Source organism: Rutidosis leptorrhynchoides, chromosome 1, assembly GCF_046630445.1.
Source record: "Rutidosis leptorrhynchoides isolate AG116_Rl617_1_P2 chromosome 1, CSIRO_AGI_Rlap_v1, whole genome shotgun sequence".
Classification (NCBI taxonomy): domain Eukaryota; kingdom Viridiplantae; phylum Streptophyta; class Magnoliopsida; order Asterales; family Asteraceae; genus Rutidosis; species Rutidosis leptorrhynchoides.
The window spans coordinates 540911386-540932402 of NC_092333.1; the positions used below are offsets into that span (position 1 = coordinate 540911386).

A 21017-nucleotide genomic window follows, 5' to 3' on the forward strand; every position below is an offset into this window, starting at 1 on the left:
TCGTACGGTTGAGGCGGTCAACCACATGGTGAACCGCACGAGTGAGTGAGTACTTGAACTGTTATATTTGCTAGTTGGATCATACAGTTGAGATGTGACTTGTATGAGTCATATGTCACTCGTGTGGTCAACCGTACGGATCTACTATTGTCTAATTAGATAATTGGCCAAGGACCGAACGTACGAGTGAGGTGTCAACCACACGGTTGAGGTTTCTCGGATGTGTGGATGAGTGTCACTCGTACGGTTGACAGGTCAGATTGATTAAGCGTTCAAGTGCTTGTTTATTGATGCTATTGTCTTGTTGTTGGGATGATATCAAGACATAATTACTGACTTGATTATGTCTATTCTCAGGTGAAAAAGAGAAAGAGAAGACTTAGAAAGATTAGACCTCTGAGAATCTTCAGTTGATGGTAATTGGTGAGTGGGTCTATCTTCGGATAGAGTTTAAGTAGCAAATCATGCTACTGTGGATTACTCTGATTACCTTGTGTAGTGTAGTGATTGCCATGTTAGATAGATAGTTGCATGCTATGTGATCTATATATGTTGTATATGTGCACTGTGTTTGACACCAGCCATTCCTAAGGCGGTTGGGGACTTTCAACCATTCCTAGGGCAGTTGAAGTCCGTGTGAGGTCAACCATTCCAAGGGAGGTTGAGTCCAAGTCCTACAGTCTGTTAGTATAGCATAAAAGAACACATGTGTTGCGTTTGGATAGTTATGTAGAGACTGGTAGGAAGGACTATCGGTAGATCCTAGTCCGATCAGCTAGGTCGTGTGCCCGTACAAACCGCCGATCCTCATATTGTCGTTGTTTGTATGCTTGATGGTTGTAAGCATGTTAGTTGACTGTTGTATGATGGATTGCTTAAGCTTAATCTGTAGATAGATTCCATTCACTTAGCGGTGCGCTAATCCCCCACATTCCTCCCCCTGCAGGTTTAGCTACTGCTACTGGGATCGAAACATGATGTAGAAGACATGTTTGACTTGTAACTCTGATGTGGACTTTTGTAACCGTGCCTGTAATAACGTAACACCGTTTGATAAAGTAAACGTAATTCAGTGGTTTTGTACTAATGTAATTAATGTGGTGTTTTATTAACTAAGACTTCCGCTGTGTTATAAAAAAAATGGCCGGTGTTACAAGTTGGTATCAGAGCATAGGTTTGACAACAAGTACATGCGTGTATCTTGTTCTCAAACCTTGAGTGGAGTCAAACATGTCCGTGGGTGGAGTTACGTGAATGCAGGGATACGTGTACGTTAGTTGTGTTGAGCTAACCCGTTATCCACTAAACTTTTGTGTGAGTTGTTTTGTAGCACATGTATGGCTATCAGAGATGCAAACGCTACCAGCTCGACAAACCCCGGAACATACAGAGCACCAGACGAGGGTGTTGAGCCCGATGATGATGATCAACAGAGCTATATTCATGAGTTAGAAAGTAAACTGAAAGAAGCTCAGGATAAAATTATTGAGCTTGAGTTGGTAAATCCTGCGGGAAATGTTGATACGCCACCTGGATTTCCGACAGCACAATCTCAAACAGTACCCAACATGAACCAGACTCAATTTCAATACCCAATGCAAAATCAACCACCTCAACAGTACTACATGCCACCACAAAATACGTTTCCTTTTCAAAACCCAATGTTAATGAACCCGTACCAAACACAGATGTTCCAACAACCCTTTGTTCAACCCCATAAGAAATGTACTTACAAACAGTTCTTAGATTGCAAACCCCTATAGTATTCGGGAAGTTCTGACCAGACAGAAACTATGAATTGGTTGATGGAGGTTGAAAGGGCTTTGGAAGCCTGTCAATGTCAACCAGAGTTACGGGTTACGTATGCTTGCGGATTGCTAAAGGTTAGAGCTATGGTTTGGTGGAATGCGTTGACATCAAGTATTCCAAAGGAGAATGTTAAGCTGATTACTTGGGAACAATTTCAATGGAAGGTTGGTGAACAGTATTGTTCTTCGTTCGATCTTAACCGATTGAAGACTGAGTTTTTAGAAATGAGAATGATGCCTCATATGTCCATTGATGAAGTGATTGGTCAGTTTATGGATAAGTTGAGATTTATATCTCAGTGGGTACCAGATGAAACATCAAGGATTCAACATTTTGTTAATGTGATCTTTCCAGAATATAGAATGTCAGTAAGGATGGCGACTAGTTTGTCTCAGGCCTTTGTTATAGCCAGAATGGTGGAAAGTGATTTGAAAGCGGCAAGAGGAATGATGACAGGGAGTGTGATGACTCCGAGTGGTCAAACGGGTGCTCAATCCAGTGGTAAGTCAAAGAAATCATTTGGGTTTAGACAAAAAAGTAAGATTCGACAGAGTGGTTCAGGGTCTGGATCAGGTAGAGGGAATTGGTGCCACACTTGTAAGTCTACACACAGTGGTCAATGATTAGAGGCTACCAGAAGGTGTTTGAGATGTGGTGCAGTAGGACATGAGTCCCAAAGGTGTTCGTTTCCAGGAAATGTGTGTTGCAGTTGTCATCAACTAGGGCATCGTGCTATAAGTTGTTCGTCCAAGAGTGTGAGTTCCGGGGGAGGGTCAGTTGCTTGTTCAGCATCAGTTGGAGGGTTTACTGCCTCGAGTGGGCAGAAGAGGAAGAACCCTCCTACAGCAGAGGCCAAAGCTTTTCAGATGTCAGTTAAGAAGGCTACTGAAACTGACGATGTGATCACCGGTATGTTTTTAATCAACTCAATACCTGCTCGTGTATTGTTTGATTGTGGTGCGAATAAGTCTTTTATGTAATTAGACTTTTGTGCTAAGTTGAATTTACCTGCTACTGTGATGCCTGAACCGGTTAGAGTAGAGGTAGGTGATGGAAAGATTACACCCGTCACAACGTTTGTGACTGGGGATAGTATTGATATTGAAGGAAAGTCATTTCCTATGACTTGTTTAGTATTACCCATTCCTAGTTTTGATGCAGTGTTAGGAATGGATTGGCTGAGCCCACTTAGAGCTAGTATTAAGTGTGATAGGAAAATGATTTCCTTTCGTTTAGCTAATGGAACCCATGCTATAGCCCGAGGGGAACGGGGTGGGTATAATTTTCCGTTGATATCAATGATGAAAGCCAAGAAATCCTTATTCAAAGGGTGTGAATCGTTCCTAGCTTATGTAGTAGATGGTAAGAAAGAAAAGAAAGCGATAGCCGATATTTCGGTAGTTTCAGAGTTTCCAGAAGTGTTTCCAGACGAGTTACCAGGGTTACCGCCGGTAAGAGAAGTAGAGTATAAGATTGAATTGGTGCCGGGAGCCACTCTAGTTGCCAAAGCCCCATATCATTTAGCGCCATCAGAAATTTGTGAGATGATATCACAAATTCAGGAGCTATTGGATCGTGGGTTTATTAGACCGAGTTCTTCTCCTTGGGGTGCCCCGGTATTATTTGTTAAAAAGAAAGACGATACCATGCGTATGTGTATAGATTATCGGGAGTTGAATAAGAGAACAGTAAAGAATAAGTACCCGCTGCCTAGAATAGATGATTTATTCGATCAGCTGTAGGGTGCTTCATACTTCTCAAAGATAGATTTACGATCTGGGTATCATCAGGTTAGAGTTGCAGAATCTGATATCCCGAAGACAGCATTTAGAACTAGGTATGGTCATTATAAGTTCTTGGTCATGCCGTTTGGGTTAACAAATGCGCCAGCAGTCTTCATGGATCTGATGAATAAGGTGTGTCGTCCGTTTCTAGATAAATTCGTGATTGTGTTTATAGACGACATATTAGTGTATTCAAAGACAGAGGCAGAGCACATTGAACATTTAAGATATGTGTTGAATGTGTTGAAACAGGAACAGTTATTCTAGTTGAGAGAAGTGCAGTTTTTGGGTCATGTAATTTGTGCCGCGGGTATAAAAGTTGATCCATCAAAGATTGATGCGGTTAAGAATTGGAAATCGCCAAGAAATCCGACAGAAATTAAGAGTTTTCTGGGATTAGCTGGTTACTACCGAAGGTTCACAAAAGATTTCTCAAAAATAGCGGGTCCGTTGACTAAGTTGACTCGAAAAGACATAACCTTTCGATGGGGGTGATGATCAAGAAAAGGCTTTTCAGACTTTGAAACAAGTATTGTGTCAAGCTCCAGTGTTAGCATTACCAGAAGGTTTAGATGACTTCGTGGTTTATTGTGATGCGTCCTTCGCCGGGTTGGGTTGTGTATTGATGCAAAGAGATAAAGTGATCGCGTACGCCTCCATATAGTTGAAAGTTCATGAAAGAAATTATCCTGTACATGATTTAGAAATGGCTGCCGTAGTGTTTGCTCTGAAGCTATGGAGACATTATTTGTATGGGATACATTATGTAATATGTACAGATCACAAGAGTCTGTAGTATATTTTCTCTCAGAAAGAACTGAATATGCGTCAGAGACGGTGGCAAGAGCTGATTAAAGACTACGATTGTGAGATCAAATACCATCCGGGTAAAGTAAATGTCATAGCAGATGCGTTAAGTCGTAAAAAGTCAGGTGAGAATGTGAAATTTCTGCGTTTGAATATAACTTCAGATTTGATCGATCAATTACGAACTGTTCAAGCCTGCGCTTTGGAGGATGAACATATTAAATCTGAACTTATGACTAAACGAAAATTTGACCTAATTGATGATTCTCGTGGACTTAAGACTTTAAATAACCGTATTTGGGTGCCTATGCTTGGAGACTTAAGGGATTTGATCATGACTGAAGCTCACAAATCCAGATTAACAGTACATCCAGGAAGTAATAAGATGTATTATGATTTGAAATCCGTGTATTGGTGGCCGACTATGAAAACAGACATCGCTCGCTTTGTTGAAAAGTGTCATATTTGTGCGCAAGTGAAGGCAGAACACCAGAAACCGTATGGTTCGTTGCGTCAGTTACAGATTCCAGAGTGGAAATGGGAGCATAACACGATGGATTTTGTGACAAAATTACCTAGAACTCAGAGAAAACACGATATGATTTGGGTAATAGTTGAACGTTTGACCAAGAGTGCTCATTTTCTTGCTACTCATGAGACAGCGTCATTAAGTGAACTTGCCGATTTATATGTGAAAGAGATAGTTAGTCGTCATGGTGTGCCATTATCGATTGTGTCAGATAGAGATTCTAGATTTGTATCGAACTTCTGGAATAGTCTGCAACAGAATCTGGTTACACGTGTGAATCTGAGTATAGCTTATCATCCTCAGACAGATAGTCAGAGTGAACGAACGATACAGACGCTAGAGGATATGTTGAGAGCGTGTGTATTAGAATATGGTGGTTCATGGGATACACATTTGCCATTGGTTGAATTCGCGTATAATAATTCTTATCATTCGAGCATAGGAATGGGGCCTTACAAAATGTTGTACGATCGTCATTGCAGAACTCTGACTTGTTGGTTAGGAGCTGGAGAGAAACAGTTTGTGTAGTAACCCGAACTTTTCCATGATTATATATTATATGAGATTAATATTTACATGAATAAATGTTTCCAACATGTTAAGCAATCAAACTTGTTAAGACTTAATTATTTGAAATGAGTTTCATGTAGACAATTGACCACCCAATTTGACCGACGATTCACGAACGTTAAAACTTGTAAAATGACACGACGATATATATGAATATATATATATATATATATATATATATATATATATATATATATATATATATATATATATATATATATATATATATATATATATATATATATATATATATATATATATATATATTAACATGATATTATGATAAGTAAGTATCTTACAAAGTATATTAACAAAGGGTTATATGCATAAAATGAAACTACTGAATTAAAGAAACTCAAAACGATATATATTACGATTATCGTTATAACAACGTTTTAATTAGTATAAATACATATGAATTGTATTAAGATATGAATACATTATGTTTAACATGATAAAATGAGAATTAATTATATCATTAAGTGTATTAACAATGAACTACACAAGTAAGATGAGACTACTGACTTAAGGATTTTGAAACAATATATATATGTAACGATTATCGTTGTAATAGTATTTTAACACACATATATATATATATATATGATATTAAGATATATTCATACATTATGTTATCATGATAACATAACAATTTAACATCTCATTTAAGTATAATAACAATGGATAAATTACATTTAACAAGATCGTTAACTTATAGGTTTCAAAACAACACTTACATGTAACGACTAACGACGACTTAACGAATCAGTTAAAATGTATATACATGTAATGTATTAAGATGTATTGTAACACTTTTGAAAGACTTCATGACACATATAAAACTACTTCTACTTAACAAAAATGCTTACAATTACATTCTCATTCATTTTCATCAACAATTCTACTCGTATGTACCCGTATTCGTACTCGTACAATACACAGTTCCTAGATGTACATATTATTGGTATATACACTTTAATGATCAGCTCTTAGCAGCCCTTAATGAGTCATCAAACATGTGGGAACCATTCTTTGTAATCTAGTATGAATTATTTAGCAAGATTACAAAAATATTAGTAATCATTCATGACTTATTTACAAGAAAACAAACTTACGCATCCTTTATATCTAATCCATATATCACGACCTAAAACACATACAAACACATTCATTCTTCAATTTTCTTCATCTAGTTGATCTCTCTCAAGTTCTATCTTCAAGTTCTAAGTGTTCTTCATAAATTCTATAAGTTCTAGTTTCATAAAATCAAGAATACTTCCAAGTTTACAAGATTACTTCCAAGCTTTCTAATCCAATCCAAGTAATCATCCAAGATCAAGAAACCTTTGTTATTTACAGTAGGTTATCTTTCTTATTCAAGGTAATATTCATATTCAAACTTTGATTCGATTTCTATAACTATAAACTATCTTAATTCGAGTAAAAATCTTACTTGAACTTGTTTTCGTGTCATGATTCTACTTCAAGAACTTTCAAGCCATCCAAGATCCTTTGAAGCTAGATCATTTTTTGTCACTTCCAGTAGGTTTACCTAATAAAATTGAGGTACTAATGATGTTCATAACATCATTCGATTCATATATATATATATATATATATATATATATATATATATATATATATATATATATATATATATATATATATATATATATATATATAACTATCTTATTCGAAGATTTAAACTTGTAATCACTAGAACATAGTTTAGTCAACTCTAAACTTGTTAGCAAACAAAGTTAATCCTTCTAACTTGACTTTTAAAATCAACTAAACACATGTTATATATCTATATGATATGCTAACTTAATGATTTAAAACCTGGAAACACGAAGAACACCATAAAACCGGACGTACGCCGTCGTAGTGAAACCGGGGGCTGTTTTGGGTTAGATAATTAAAAACTATGATAAACTTTGAATTAAAAGTTGTTTTTCTGGGAAAATGATTTTTCTTATGAACATGAAACTATATCAAAAAATCATGGTTAAACTCAAAGTGGAAATATGTTTTTCAAAATGGTCATCAAGACGTCGTTTTTCGACTGAAATGACTACCTCTTACAAAATTGACTTGTAACCTGTATTTACGACTATAAACTTATACTTTTTCCGTTTAGTTTCATAAATTTCAGTTCATTATGAAACCATAGCAACTTGAATCACTCAAAACGGATTTAAAACGAAGAAGTTATGGGTAAAACAAGATTGGATAATTTTGCTTGTTATAGCTACGTGAAATTTGTAACAAATCTATACAAATCATAACTTAACTAACTTATATTGTATTATACATGTATTCTAACATATATTATGTAATCTTGGGATACCATAGACACGTATACAATGTTTTGACATATAATATCGACCCATCTATATATATTATTTGGGAACAACCATAGATACTCTATATGCAGTAATGATCGAGTTAGCTATACAGGATTGAGGTTGATTCCAAAATAATATATATACTTTGAGTTGTGATTGAGTCTGAGACTTGTATGCACTGGGTCGTGGATTGATTCGAGATAATATATATTGACTTATTTCTGTACTACTAACTTTGGACAATTATTGTGGACTACAAATGTTGGACTATCAACTTAACAAACTTAAATCGTTAAAACATAATAAAATATGGTATAATTATATTTCGATCATACTTTGATACATATATACATATTTGTTATAGGTTCGTGAATCGACCAGTTGGCCAAGTGTTATTTTCTGACGAAGTGATAATCTGTGAAACTGAGTTATAGTCCCATTTTTACTATCTAATATTTTGGGATGAGAATACATGCAGTTTTGTAAATGTTTTACAAAATAGACACAAGTACTTGAAATTACATTCTATGTTGGATTATGAATACCGAATATCACCCTTTTATCTTGGTAACCTAAGAATTAGGGAACAGACACCCTAATTGACGCGAATCTTAAAGGTAGATCTACGAGCACTAACTCCCCCCATACTGGAAAATGGTATGCTTTAGTACTTCGAGTTGTTAATACAGATGGATTTCTGTTTTGGGGATATTCTATATGCATTTTGTTAATGTCGGTTACCAGGTGTTCAACATATGAATGGTTTTTAAGTAGTTTGAATGTTATTGAAAAATGGAAATGGAAATCTTGTGGTCTATTATTACAATTTGATAAATATATAGGTTAAACCTATAACTCACCAACATTTTTAATGACTTTTAAGCATGTTTATTCTCAGGTGATTATTAAGAGCTTCCGCTGTTGCATGCTAATTTAAGGACAAGAATTGGAGTCAGCATGCATGTAATATATTGTTTAAAAACTGCATTCGGAGATTTAAATTGATGTGTAATATTGTTGTAAACCAATATGTAATATTCGTGTGTAAACATTATCTTTTAGATTATCATTACTTGATAATCTACGTTATGGTTTTTGAACCTTTATTGACAAAATAAAGGTTATGGTTTGTTTAAATAAAATGAATGCAGTCTTTGAAAAACATCTCATATAGAGGTCAAACCTCACAACGAAATCAATTAATATGAAACGTTTATAATCGATATGAACGAGACATTTCAGTTGGTATCCGAGCGTTGGTCTTAGAGAACCAGAAAATTGCATTAGTGTGTCTAACCAAGTTTGTCAGGATGCATTAGTGAGTCTGGACTTCGGCCGTGTTTACTTGAAAAACGATTGCTTAACATTTTTGTTGGAAACTACATATTTTTACATGTAAATATTATGTGATATATTAATCTCTTAACGTGTTTGATATTTTGTGATAGATTTCTACCTTTAGTACAAATTTCATCGACTCACCTAATAATAATGAAGAGCCGAATGTATTTTGGGAAGATTCACAAATTCCTGAAGACGAACCGGAAGAAGAGGAACCGGAAGAAGAGGAACCAGAAGAGGAGGAACCAGAAGAGGAGGAACCCGAAGAGGAGGAACCAGAAGAGGAGGAACCGGAAGAAGAAGAGGTTCCGGAGGAAGAAATATTAATAACTACAAAAAAGTGGTTAAATAAAAGAAAATCCTCAACCAATGGACCAAAGTTAAAAATGGTCAATGGTGTTTCTGCCGAGGAAAAAAAATATTGGGAAAATTACCAATTTTCTGATGAATCGGATCCCGACGAGGATTCCGATGATGTTATAGAAATTATCCCGGATCAATTTAATAAGGAAAAAGAAAATAATAAAGGAAAAGCTATCAAAATAGAAAAACTCGAGTCCAAAACAGATGAACTCTATGTTAACATGAAATATCCCGATGGGATATATCGTAAACACCCGTATTTCTTAAACCTTCACTATAACCCGGGAACATCTAAGCCACCAGGTTTTTCTAGACCATTTGTGAAAAGGACGGCTCATATTAGAGGAGCACCATCTATCCCTAGAAAATTAGCAAAACGAAATGAGTCTGAAGAAGAAGAAACAAGTGAGTCGGAATGAAGAGTAATAACCATGATGTGTAATATATGTATTGAAGTGTGCTTGTACTTTTGTGTTATATGTAAAAATTATTTGTATTGTGTGTTAATTATCTTTTATGAATCTAATCCTCGTCTATTTTACAGTATAAAAACACACAATGGACATTAAGGATAGACAACCAAATATTTTAGAAGACTTACCAGGGGATATGATTGATGAAATCTTGTCTAAAGTCGGTCAGAATTCATCGGCACAATTATTTATGGCGAAATTAGTTTGTAGGACATTTGAAAGATGTTCCAGGCATGCCTTGGTTTATAAAAGGCTTTCCTTTAATAGATGGTATATATCACATTAGGGATAACCTAAGTTACGTTGTGTTTTCTTTAAGGCATTAAATGCGGGAAACCCTACTACAACTTTCCACTACGGGTTGAGAGCCTATTTTGACTCCACATATCCCAACATAGGACTTCGTTCTTTAGAAAGAGCTTCAAATATGCAACATAAAGAAACATGTTATGTTTACGGGTTAGTGATGTTCGCTTCTCACCAAATTGAGAAAAAGAACATCGGGTTGCAACTTCTAAATAAAACATTCCCACAAGTGACGGATTCAGTAGTTGAAGTGAGAAATAAGGTTTTTAGATTGTTACGGGGCTGTTGGGCATTATGTAACCCTCATCCTTTTGATGATGTTACAACATGCTGCCTAGCCAACGGCCATAACGGTTATTTTCCACAAGACCAAGGATGGGAAATAGTGTTAGTAAAACCCGAATGCATGACTTGCTTCTGGACCTATGAATTACGTATCTTTATTGCCTTCGCGGAACGACTTACATTAAACTAGAATTGTCTAAGCAATTGCCTTGTATCAAAGTTATTGTGTGCTATATTTCATGCTATATGTAAAATACCGGTATTGTACATTTGTAAATTATTGTATAAAAGATTGAACGTGAAATTTATTGAAATCAGTTTTTCATATAGAATTGTAGTAGTTGAATTGTATGTTAGCTACTAAGTATGAACTTAACGGGTAGGTACTACCCGAATTAAAACTTATAAAACGCTAATATGAAGAAAAAGCTTTTATAAATAAGTTCATATTATGCTACGAAATACTATTGACTACTCTTAATATTCTATATGATTAACTCATTTCTTTTGGCTATTTTTGAAGGAAATGGCACCGACGACTCGTCAGAACTTAAACATGAGCGAGGAAGACTTCCATGCTTTTCTTGCTACGAACATAGCCGCAGTGCAGGCCGCAATGCAAAATAACAACAATAACTCCGGATCTAGCAGTGGAATTAATTCCACAAGGAATCGTGTAAGATGCTCCTACAAAGAATTCACTACCTGTAAACCTCTAGAATTCGATGGAACCGAAGGACCAATCGGATTGAAGGGTGGACCGAGAAGGTCGAATCGGTGTTTTCCATAAGTAAGTGCACTAAAGAAGACAAAGTAAAGTACGCTACGCATACCTTCACAGGTACTGCGTTAACATGGTGGAACACTTATCTTGAGCAGGTGGGACAAGATGCTGCTTATGCACTACCATGGTTAGCATTCAAGCACTTGACGAACGAGCAGTATCGTCCCAAAAATGAGGTCAATAAGCTCAAAGTAGAGCTTAGAGGATTATGAATGCAAGGTTTCGACATCACCACGTACGAACGACGATTCACAGAATTGTGCCTATTGTGTCCTAGAGCGTTCGAAGATAAAGAAGAGAAGATCGACGCATTTATAAAAGGGTTACCAGAAAGAATTCAAGAAGATGTGAGTTCACACGAACCCGTCTCCATACAAAAGGCAAGTCGAATGGCTCACAAACTCATAAATCAGATTGAAGGAAGGATTAAAGAACATGCGGCAGAAGATACCAACACGAAATAAGTCAAGAGAAAGTGGGAAGAAACCAGTGACAAGGGTCACAAATACAACAACGACAACAATCACAATCACAATCGCAACAACTATCCCAATAACTGTAACATCAACCACAACAAAAAAAATCGCAACCCCAACAACAACTATAACAACCAATTCAACAACAACAACCACAACAACAAACATCCCAACAATAATAACAAAAGGCAGAAGCCATGCCAGAGGTGTGAAGGATACCATCCGACTGGGTTCTGCCCGACAAGTGTACTAAGTGTAAAAGAAGTGGTCATGGCGCGACGAAGTGTGAAGTCTACGGACCGGTGATTAACAAAAATAATGCAACAAATAATGTCGGGATAAATAATGCCGCCTATATTTGTTATGGATGTGGGAAACCGGGCCACGTCAAGAGTAAATTCCCAAACCAAGGGAATTCAAATGGGCAAAGTTGTGGAAGAGTCTTCAACATCAATGCGGCAGAAGCGCAGGAAGACCCGGAGCTTGTTACGGGTACGTTTCTTATTGATGAAAAACCTGCTTATGTTTTATTTGATTCGGGTGAGGATAGAAGCTATATGAGTAGAGATTTTTGTGCTAAATTAAGTTATCCCCTGACACCTTTGGATAATAAATTTTTACTCGAATTAGCGAACGGTAAATTAATTACAGCAGATAATATATGTCGGAATCGAGAAATTAAACTGGTTAGCGAAATGTTTAAGATTGATTTGATACCAGTAGAGTTAGGGAGTTTTGATGTGATAATTGGCATGTACTGGTTGAAAGAGGTGAAAGCAGAGATCGTTTGTTACAAAAATGCGATTCGTATTGTACGCAAAAAAGGAAAACCTTTAATGGTGTACGGAGAAAAAAGAAACGCGAAGTTAAATCTTATTAGTAGTTTGAAGGCGCAAAAACTAATAAGAAAAAGTTGCTATGTCATTCTAGCACACATCGAGGAAGTCAAACCCGAAGAAAAGAACATCAGTGATGTTCCCGTCGCAAAAGAATTTCCTGATGTATTTCCGAAAGAATTACCGGGACTACCTCCACACCGATCCATTGAATTTCAAATAGAACTTGTACCAGGAGCTGCACCAATAGCTCGTGCCCCTTACAGACTCGCACCCAGCGAAATGAAGGAACTCCAGAGTCAATTACAAGAACGTTTAGAGCGTGGTTTCATACGACCAAGCACATCACCATGGGGAGCTCCTGTTTTGTTTGTCAACAAGAAGGATGGTACATTCAGGTTGTGTATCGACTACCGAGAGTTGAACAAACTTACTATCAAAAACCGTTACCCACTACCGAGAATTGACGACTTATTTGATCAACTACAAGGCTCGTCAGTTTATTCGAAGATTGATTTACGTTCCGGGTATCATCAAATGCGGGTGAAGGAGGATGATATTCCAAAGACTACTTTTGAGACGCGTTACGGTCATTATGAGTTTATGGTTATGCCGTTTGGTTTGACTAACGCACCAGCTGTGTTCATGGATCTCATGAACCGAGTGTGTGGGCCATATCTTGACAAGTTTGTCATTGTTTTCATCGATGACATCCTTATCTACTCAAAGAATGAGCAAGAGCACAAAGAACATTTAAGAAAAGTGTTAGAATTGTTGAGGAATGAGAAACTGTACGCTAAATTTTCAAAGTGTGCATTTTGGTTGAAAGAAGTTCAATTCCTCGGTCACATAGTGAGCAAAGAAGGTATTCAAGTTGATCCGGCAAAGATTGAAACCGTTGAGAAATGGGAAACCCCGAAAACTCCGACGCAGATACGCCAATTTTTAGGATTGGCTGGTTACTACAGAAGGTTCATCCAAGATTTTTCCAAAATAGCAAAACCCTTGACTGCATTAACGCATAAAGGGAAGAAATTTGAATGGAAGGATGAGCCGGAGAAAATGTTTCAATTGTTGAAGAAAAAGTTAACTACGGCACCTATATTGTCATTGCCTGAAGGGAATGATGATTTTGTGATTTATTGTGACGCTTCAAAGCAAGGTCCCGGTTGTGTATTAATGCAACGAACGAAAGTAATTGCCTATGCATCCAGACAATTGAAGATTCACGAGCTAAATTATACGACTCACGATTTGGAATTGGGTGCTGTTGTTTTTGCATTAAAAACTTGGAGGCACTACTTATATGTGGTCAAAATTATCATATATACCGACCACAAAAGTCTCCAAGATATATTTGATCAGAAACAACTGAACATGAGGCAGCGTAGGTGGATTGAATTGTTGAATGATTACGACTTTGAAATTCGTTACCACTCGGGGAAGGCAAATGTGGTGGCCGATGCCTTGAGCAGAAAGTACTGGGAACCTATACGAGTAAAAGCTAAGAATATAATTATTCATACTAACCTTACTACTCAAATAAAGGAGGCGCAACAGGGAGTTTTGAAAGAGGGAAATTTGAAGAATGAAATACCCAAAGGATCGGAGAAACATCTTAATATTCGGGAAGACGGAACCCGGTATAGAGATGAAAGAATTTGGGAACCAAAGTTTGGAGATATGAGAGAAATGGTACTTAGAGAAGCACATAAAACCAGATACTCAATACATCCTGGAGCGGGAAAGATGTACAAGGATCTCAAGAAGCATTTTTGGTGGCCGAGTATGAAAGCCGATATTGCTAGGTACGTAGGAGAAAGTTTGACGTGTGCTAAGGTAAAAGCTGAACATCAGAAACCATCAGGTCTACTTCAACAACCTGAAATCCCGGAATGGAAATGGGAAAACATTACCATGGATTTCATTACTAAATTTCCAAGGACTGCAAGTGGTTATGATACTATTTGGGTAATAGTCGATCGTCTCACCAAATCAGCGCACTTTCTGCCAATGAGAGAAGATGATAAAATGGAGAAGTTGGCACGAATATACTTGAAAGAAGTAGTCTCCAAACATGGAGTACCAGTCTCTATTATCTCTGATAGGGATGGCAGATTTGTTTCAAGATTTTGGCAGACGTTACAACAAGCATTGGGAACTCGTCTAGACATGAGTACTGCCTATCACCCACAAACTGATGGGCAGAGCGAAAGGATGATACAAACGCTTGAAGACATGCTACGAGCATGTGTTATTGATTTTGGAAACAGTTGGGATTGACATCTACCGTTAGCAGAGTTTTCCTACAACAACAGTTACCACTCGAGTATTGAGATGGCACCGTTTGAGGCACTTTATGGTAGAAAGTGCAGGTCTCCGATTTGTTGGAGTGAAGTTAGGGATAGACAAATTACGGGACCAGAGATAATCCAAGAAACTACCGAGAAAATCATTCAAATTCAACAACGATTGAAAGCCGCCCAAAGTCGACAAAAGAGTTACGCGGACCTTAAAATAAAAGATATAGAATTTGAAATTGGAGATATGGTCATGCTTAAGGTTTCACCTTGGAAAGGCGTTGTTCGATTTGGTAAACGGGGGAAACTAAATCCAAGGTACATTGGGTCATTCAAGATTATTGATCGTGTCGGACCAGTAGCTTACCGACTTGAATTACCTCAACAACTTGCCGGCGTACATGATACTTTTCACGTATCGAATCTGAAGAAATGCTTAGCCAAAGAAGATCTCACTATTCCTTTAGACGAAATTCAAATCAATGAAAAACTTCATTTCATTGAAGAACCTGTCGAGATAATGGATCGTGAGGTTAAAGGACTTAAGCAAAACAAAATACCAATCGTTAAGGTTCGATGGAATGCTCGTAGAGGACCCGAGTTCACCTGGGAACGTGAAGATCAGATGAAGAAGAAATACCCGCACTTATTTCCAGAAGATGCGTCAACACCTCCAACTGCTTAAAATTTCGGGACGACATTTATTTAACGGGTAGGTACTGTAGTGACCCGAACTTTTCCATGATTATATATTATATGAGATTAATATTTACATGAATAAATGTTTCTAACATGTTAAGCAATCAAACTTGTTAAGACTTGATTATTTGAAATGAGTTTGATGTAGACAATTGACCACCCAAGTTGACCGACTATTCACAAACGTTAAAACTTGTAAAAACTACATGACGATATATATATGAATATATATATATAAATATATATATATATATATATATATATATATATATATATATATATATATATATATATATATATAACATGATATTATGATAAGTAAGTATCTTACAAAGTATATTAACATAGGGTTATATGCATAAAATGAAACTACTGAATTAAAGAAACTCAAAACGATATATATTCTGATTATCGTTATAACAACATTTTAATTAAAATAAATACATATGAATTGTATTAAGATATGAATACATTATGTTTAACATGATAAAATGATAATTAATTATATCATTAAGTGTATTAACAATGAACTACACAAGTAAGATGAGACTACTGACTTAAGGATTTCGAAACAATATATATATGTAACGATTATCATTGTAATAGTATTTTAACATATGTATATATATGTATATATATATATATATATATATATATATATATATATATATATATATGATATTAAGATATATTCATACATTATGTTATCATGATAACATAACAATTTAACATCTCATTTAAGTATAATAACAATGGATAAATTACATTTAACAAGATCGTTAACTTATAGGTTTCAAAACAACACTTACATGTAATGACTAACGATGACTTAACGACTCAGTTAAAATGTATATACATGTAATGTATTAAGATGTATTGTTACACTTTTGAAAGACTTCATGACACATATCAAACTACTTCTACTTAACAAAAATGCTTACAATTACATTCTCATTCATTTTCATCAACAATTCTACTCGTATGCACCCGTATTCGTACTCGTACAATACACAGCTCCTAGATGTACATACTATTGGTATATACACTTCAATGATTAGCTCTTAGCAGCCCTTAATGAGTCATCAAACATGTGGGAACCATTCTTTGTAATCTAGTATGAATTATTTAGCAAGATTACAAAAATATTAGTAATCATTCATGACTTATTTACAAGAAAACAAACTTACACATCCTTTATATCTAATCCATATATCATGACCTAAAACACATACAAACACCTTCATTCTTCAATTTTCTTTATCTAATTGATCTCTCTCAAGTTCTATCTTCAAGTTCTAAATGTTCTTCATAAATTCTATAAGTTCTAGTTTCATAAAATCAAGAATACTTCCAAGTTTACAAGATTACTTCCTAGCTTTCTAATCCAATCTAAGTAATCATCCAAGATCAAGAAACCTTTGTTATTTATAGTAGGTTATATTTCTTATTCAAGGTAATATTCATATTCAAACTTTGATTCGATTTCTATAACTTAATTCGAGTAAAAAATCTTACTTGAACTTGTTTTCGTGTCATGATTCTACTTCAAGAACTTTCAAGCCATCCAAGATCCTTTGAAGCTAGATCATTTCTTGTCACTTCTAGTAGGTTTACCTACTAAACTTAAGGGAGTAATGATGTTCATAACATCATTCAATTCATATATATATAACTATCTTATTCGAAAATTTAAACTTGTAATCACTAGAACATAGTTTAGTTAATTCTAAACTTAACAAAGTTAATCCTTCTAACTTGACTTTTAAAATCAACTAAACACATGTTCTATATCTATATGATATGCTAATTTAATGATTTAAAACCTGGAAACACGAAGAACACCGTAAAACCAGACATACGCCGTCGTAGTGAAATCGGGGGCTGTTTTGGGTTAGCTAATTAAAAACTATGATAAACTTTGAATTAAAAGTTGTTTTTCTGGGAAAATGATTTTTCTTATGAACATGAAACTATATCCAAAAATCATGGTTAAACTCAAAGTGGAAGTATGTTTTTCAAAATGGTCATCAAGACGTCGTTTTTCGACTGAAATGACTACCTCTTACAAAATTGACTTGTAACCTGTATTTCCGACTATAAACTTATACTTTTCCTGTTTAGTTTCATAAATTTCAGTTCATTATGAAACCATAGCAACTTGAATCACTCAAAACGGATTTAAAACGAAGAAGTTATGGGTAAAACAAGATTGGATAATTTTGTTTGTTGTATCTACGTGAAATTTGTAACAAATCTATACAAATCATAACTTAACTAACTTATATTGTATTATACATGTATTCTAACATATATTATGTAATCTTGGGATACCATAGACACGTATACAATGTTTTGACATATCATATCGACCCATCTATATATATTATTTGGGAACAACCATAGACACTCTATATGCAGTAATGATCGAGTTAGCTATACAGGGTTGAGGTTGATTCCAAAATAATATATATACTTTGAGTTGTGATCGAGTCTGAGACTTGTATGCACTGGGTCGTGGATTGATTCGAGATAATATATATTGATTTATTTCTGTACTACTAACTTTGGATAATTATTGTGGACTACAAACGTTGGACTATCAACTTAACAAACTTAAATCGTTAAAACATAATAAAATATGATATAATTATATTTCGATCATACTTTGATACATATATACATATTTGTTATGGGTTCGTGAATCGACCAATTGGCCAAGTGTTATTTTCCGACGAAGTGATAATCTGTGAAAGTGAGTTATAGTCCCATTTTTACTATCTAATATTTTGGGATGAGAATACATGCAGTTTTGTAAATGTTTTACAAAATAGACACAAGTACTTGAAATTACATTCTATGTTGAATTATGAACACCAAATATCACCCTTTTAGCTTGGTAACCTAAGAATTAGGGAACAGACACCCTAATTGACGCGAATCCTAAAGGTAGATCTACGGGCACTAACTCCCCCCATACTGGAAAATGTTATGCTTTAGTACTTCGAGTTATTAATACAGATGGATTTCTGTTTTGGGGATATTCTATATGCATTTTGTTAATGTCGGTTACCAGGTGTTCAACATATGAATGGTTTTTATGCAGTTCGCATGTTATTGAAAAATGGAAATGGAAATCTTGTGGTCTATTATTACGATTTGATAAATATATAGGTTAAACTTATAACTCACCAACATTTTTGTTGACTTTTAAGCATGTTTATTCTCAGGTGATTATTAAGAGCTTCCGCTGTTGCATGCTAATTTAAGGACAAAAATTGGAGTCAGCATGCTTGTAATATATTTTTTAAAAACTGCATTCGGAGATTTAAATTGATGTGTAATATTGTTGTAAACCAATATGTAATATTCGTGTGTAAAACGTTATCTTTTAGATTATCATTACTTGATAATCTACGTTATGGTTTTTGAACCTTTATTGACAAAATAAAGGTTATGGTTTGTTTAAATAAAACGAATGCAGTCTTTGAAAAACATCTCATATAGAGGTCAAACCTCGCAATGAAATCAATTAATATGAAACGTTTATAATCGATATGAACGGGACATTTCAGTTTGCTGGACCCGAAATTGTTTAAATGACTGCCGAAAAAGTTGTTATTGCTCGAGAAAAGTTGAAGGCTGCCAGAGATAGACAAAAAATGTATGCAGACCCGTGTAGACGCCCAATAACTTTCAATGTGGGTTATCGTGTGTATCTTAAGGTTTCACCATGGAAAGGGGTCATCAAATTTGGTAAACGTGGTAAGCTTGCACCAAGGTATGTTGGGCCGTTTCCAATTAGTGAGATTTTAAATGAACAGACAGTTGTGTTAGATCTTCCTTCTGAGTTAGCTGGTATTCATAATACCTTCAACGTGTGTTATTTGGGTAAGTGTAAAGTCGATGACGAGACACAGATCATACTGCTAGTAGATTTGAAAGTTGATTTGAGTAACAAGCTGGTTGAGGAACCGATTTGAGTAGTCGATAGAAAGGTTACTAAGTTAAGAAAGAAAGAAATCCCGATGGTTCTAGTAGAATGGAAACACAGCTTAGGGTCTAACTTGACATGGGAGACAGAAGAGTTGATGAAGACCTGTTACCCTCATCTGTTTGACCAAGACCAGATTCCGAGGACGGAATCTCTTTAAGGGGGTGGATTTGTAATAGACTGAAACCGGGGTTAGAAGTAAGATTACTTAATTGCCCTTAGGTTTATATTTGTGTTTAAAATATGCTTTTATTTTAATAATATGTGTATTGTTAATTGAATATGTGGTTAAGACTAGTTTGTGACAAGGGTCACAGAACATGTTCGTTTGTTTAATTTGGACTCTGTTAGGGCCTCCTAATGAGGTACAAAATATATTAGATAACTGATAAATACCCGTGTGTTGTGGGGTATGGGTTTTAATACCCACTTAAGCGTGTAATCTGCTTCTTTTCTTCCCATTTCTAGATATTTCTCAAAACTTGTACGTACCTAAACTTACACCATCTCAAACCCTAATCTAATCCAAGCTAGAAATTGGATTGTAAGGCTTTAAGGACTGAATCATATCATCTTTAAGATCATTAATCCAGGTTTGTTTGCTTAAATTCGTATGTTAATTCATAGAAATTGGGTTTTGGGTGTAAAATGGGTTTTTGATGAATATGAGCTTGAATCTTCATGTTTTGTGTTTGTTATGCTTAATTGATGTTAGAAATAGTTGTTATATAGTTTATATGATGTTTTCCAGGTAGTTTTGGTGTTAGAACTTGCAAAAATCGAGTTTTTGGGTCAAAAACGCGAAAAATAGCGTGCTGGAGCTATTCTTCAGCTCCCACACGAGTGACAGGTCACTCGCACGAGTGACCACACTTTTGAGGGTCGACCACACGTGTGAGGACTCACTCGCACGAGTGAGGCCTCAGCCACGCGTGTGAGCACAGGGTCAGATTTGTGAAAACTTATTTTGGTCATAACTTTTAAACCGTAACTCCGTTTTTGATGAATCAATTATCATTGGAATCTTAATGAAAAATCCTTTCCAATGGTAAACTCTTTAGAAGCTATATCAAAATGTATTTAGATCAGAAATAGAGGTATTAGTGTCATACCCCCAAATAGGGCCGGGGAAATATGACTTCACAATATCATAACACAAGTATGTATAAACGAGAACGACTCTATATGAGATGTCACTCTCAATAGGCCTACTCACAATAATTAAGCTTGCAAAATTTCAATTCCAGCAATTAACGATATTATGGCGGGGATTTGCATGTAACAATAAATACATGTTTAACAAAAGTCTCACGAAA

The 21017-nt window shown here is 35.4% G+C and overlaps 1 protein-coding gene across 1 annotated transcript; it reads left to right on the plus strand.

Moving 5' to 3' along the window:
• Positions 1 to 1793: 1793 nt before the first annotated feature.
• LOC139842936 (uncharacterized) lies at positions 1794 to 3864 on the plus strand. Its single transcript, XM_071833035.1, has 5 exons — positions 1794 to 2395; positions 2519 to 2718; positions 2794 to 2937; positions 3046 to 3388; positions 3846 to 3864. Exons 1-5 carry the CDS (start codon positions 1794 to 1796, stop codon positions 3862 to 3864), a joined length of 1308 nt encoding a protein of 435 aa, XP_071689136.1.
• Positions 3865 to 21017: the final 17153 nt, after the last annotated feature.

Bases quoted from the DNA above. Each gene is read 5' to 3' on its own strand.
- LOC139842936 (XM_071833035.1), top strand. From the start codon at position 1,794: ATGAATTGGTTGATGGAGGTTGAAAGGGCTTTGGAAGCCTGTCAATGT. The intron at 2,396-2,518 runs GTGCCACACTTG...TGTGTGTTGCAG, and splicing joins GGATCAGGTAGAGGGAATTG to TTGTCATCAACTAGGGCATC. The intron at 2,719-2,793 runs GTATGTTTTTAA...TTATGTAATTAG, and splicing joins AACTGACGATGTGATCACCG to ACTTTTGTGCTAAGTTGAAT.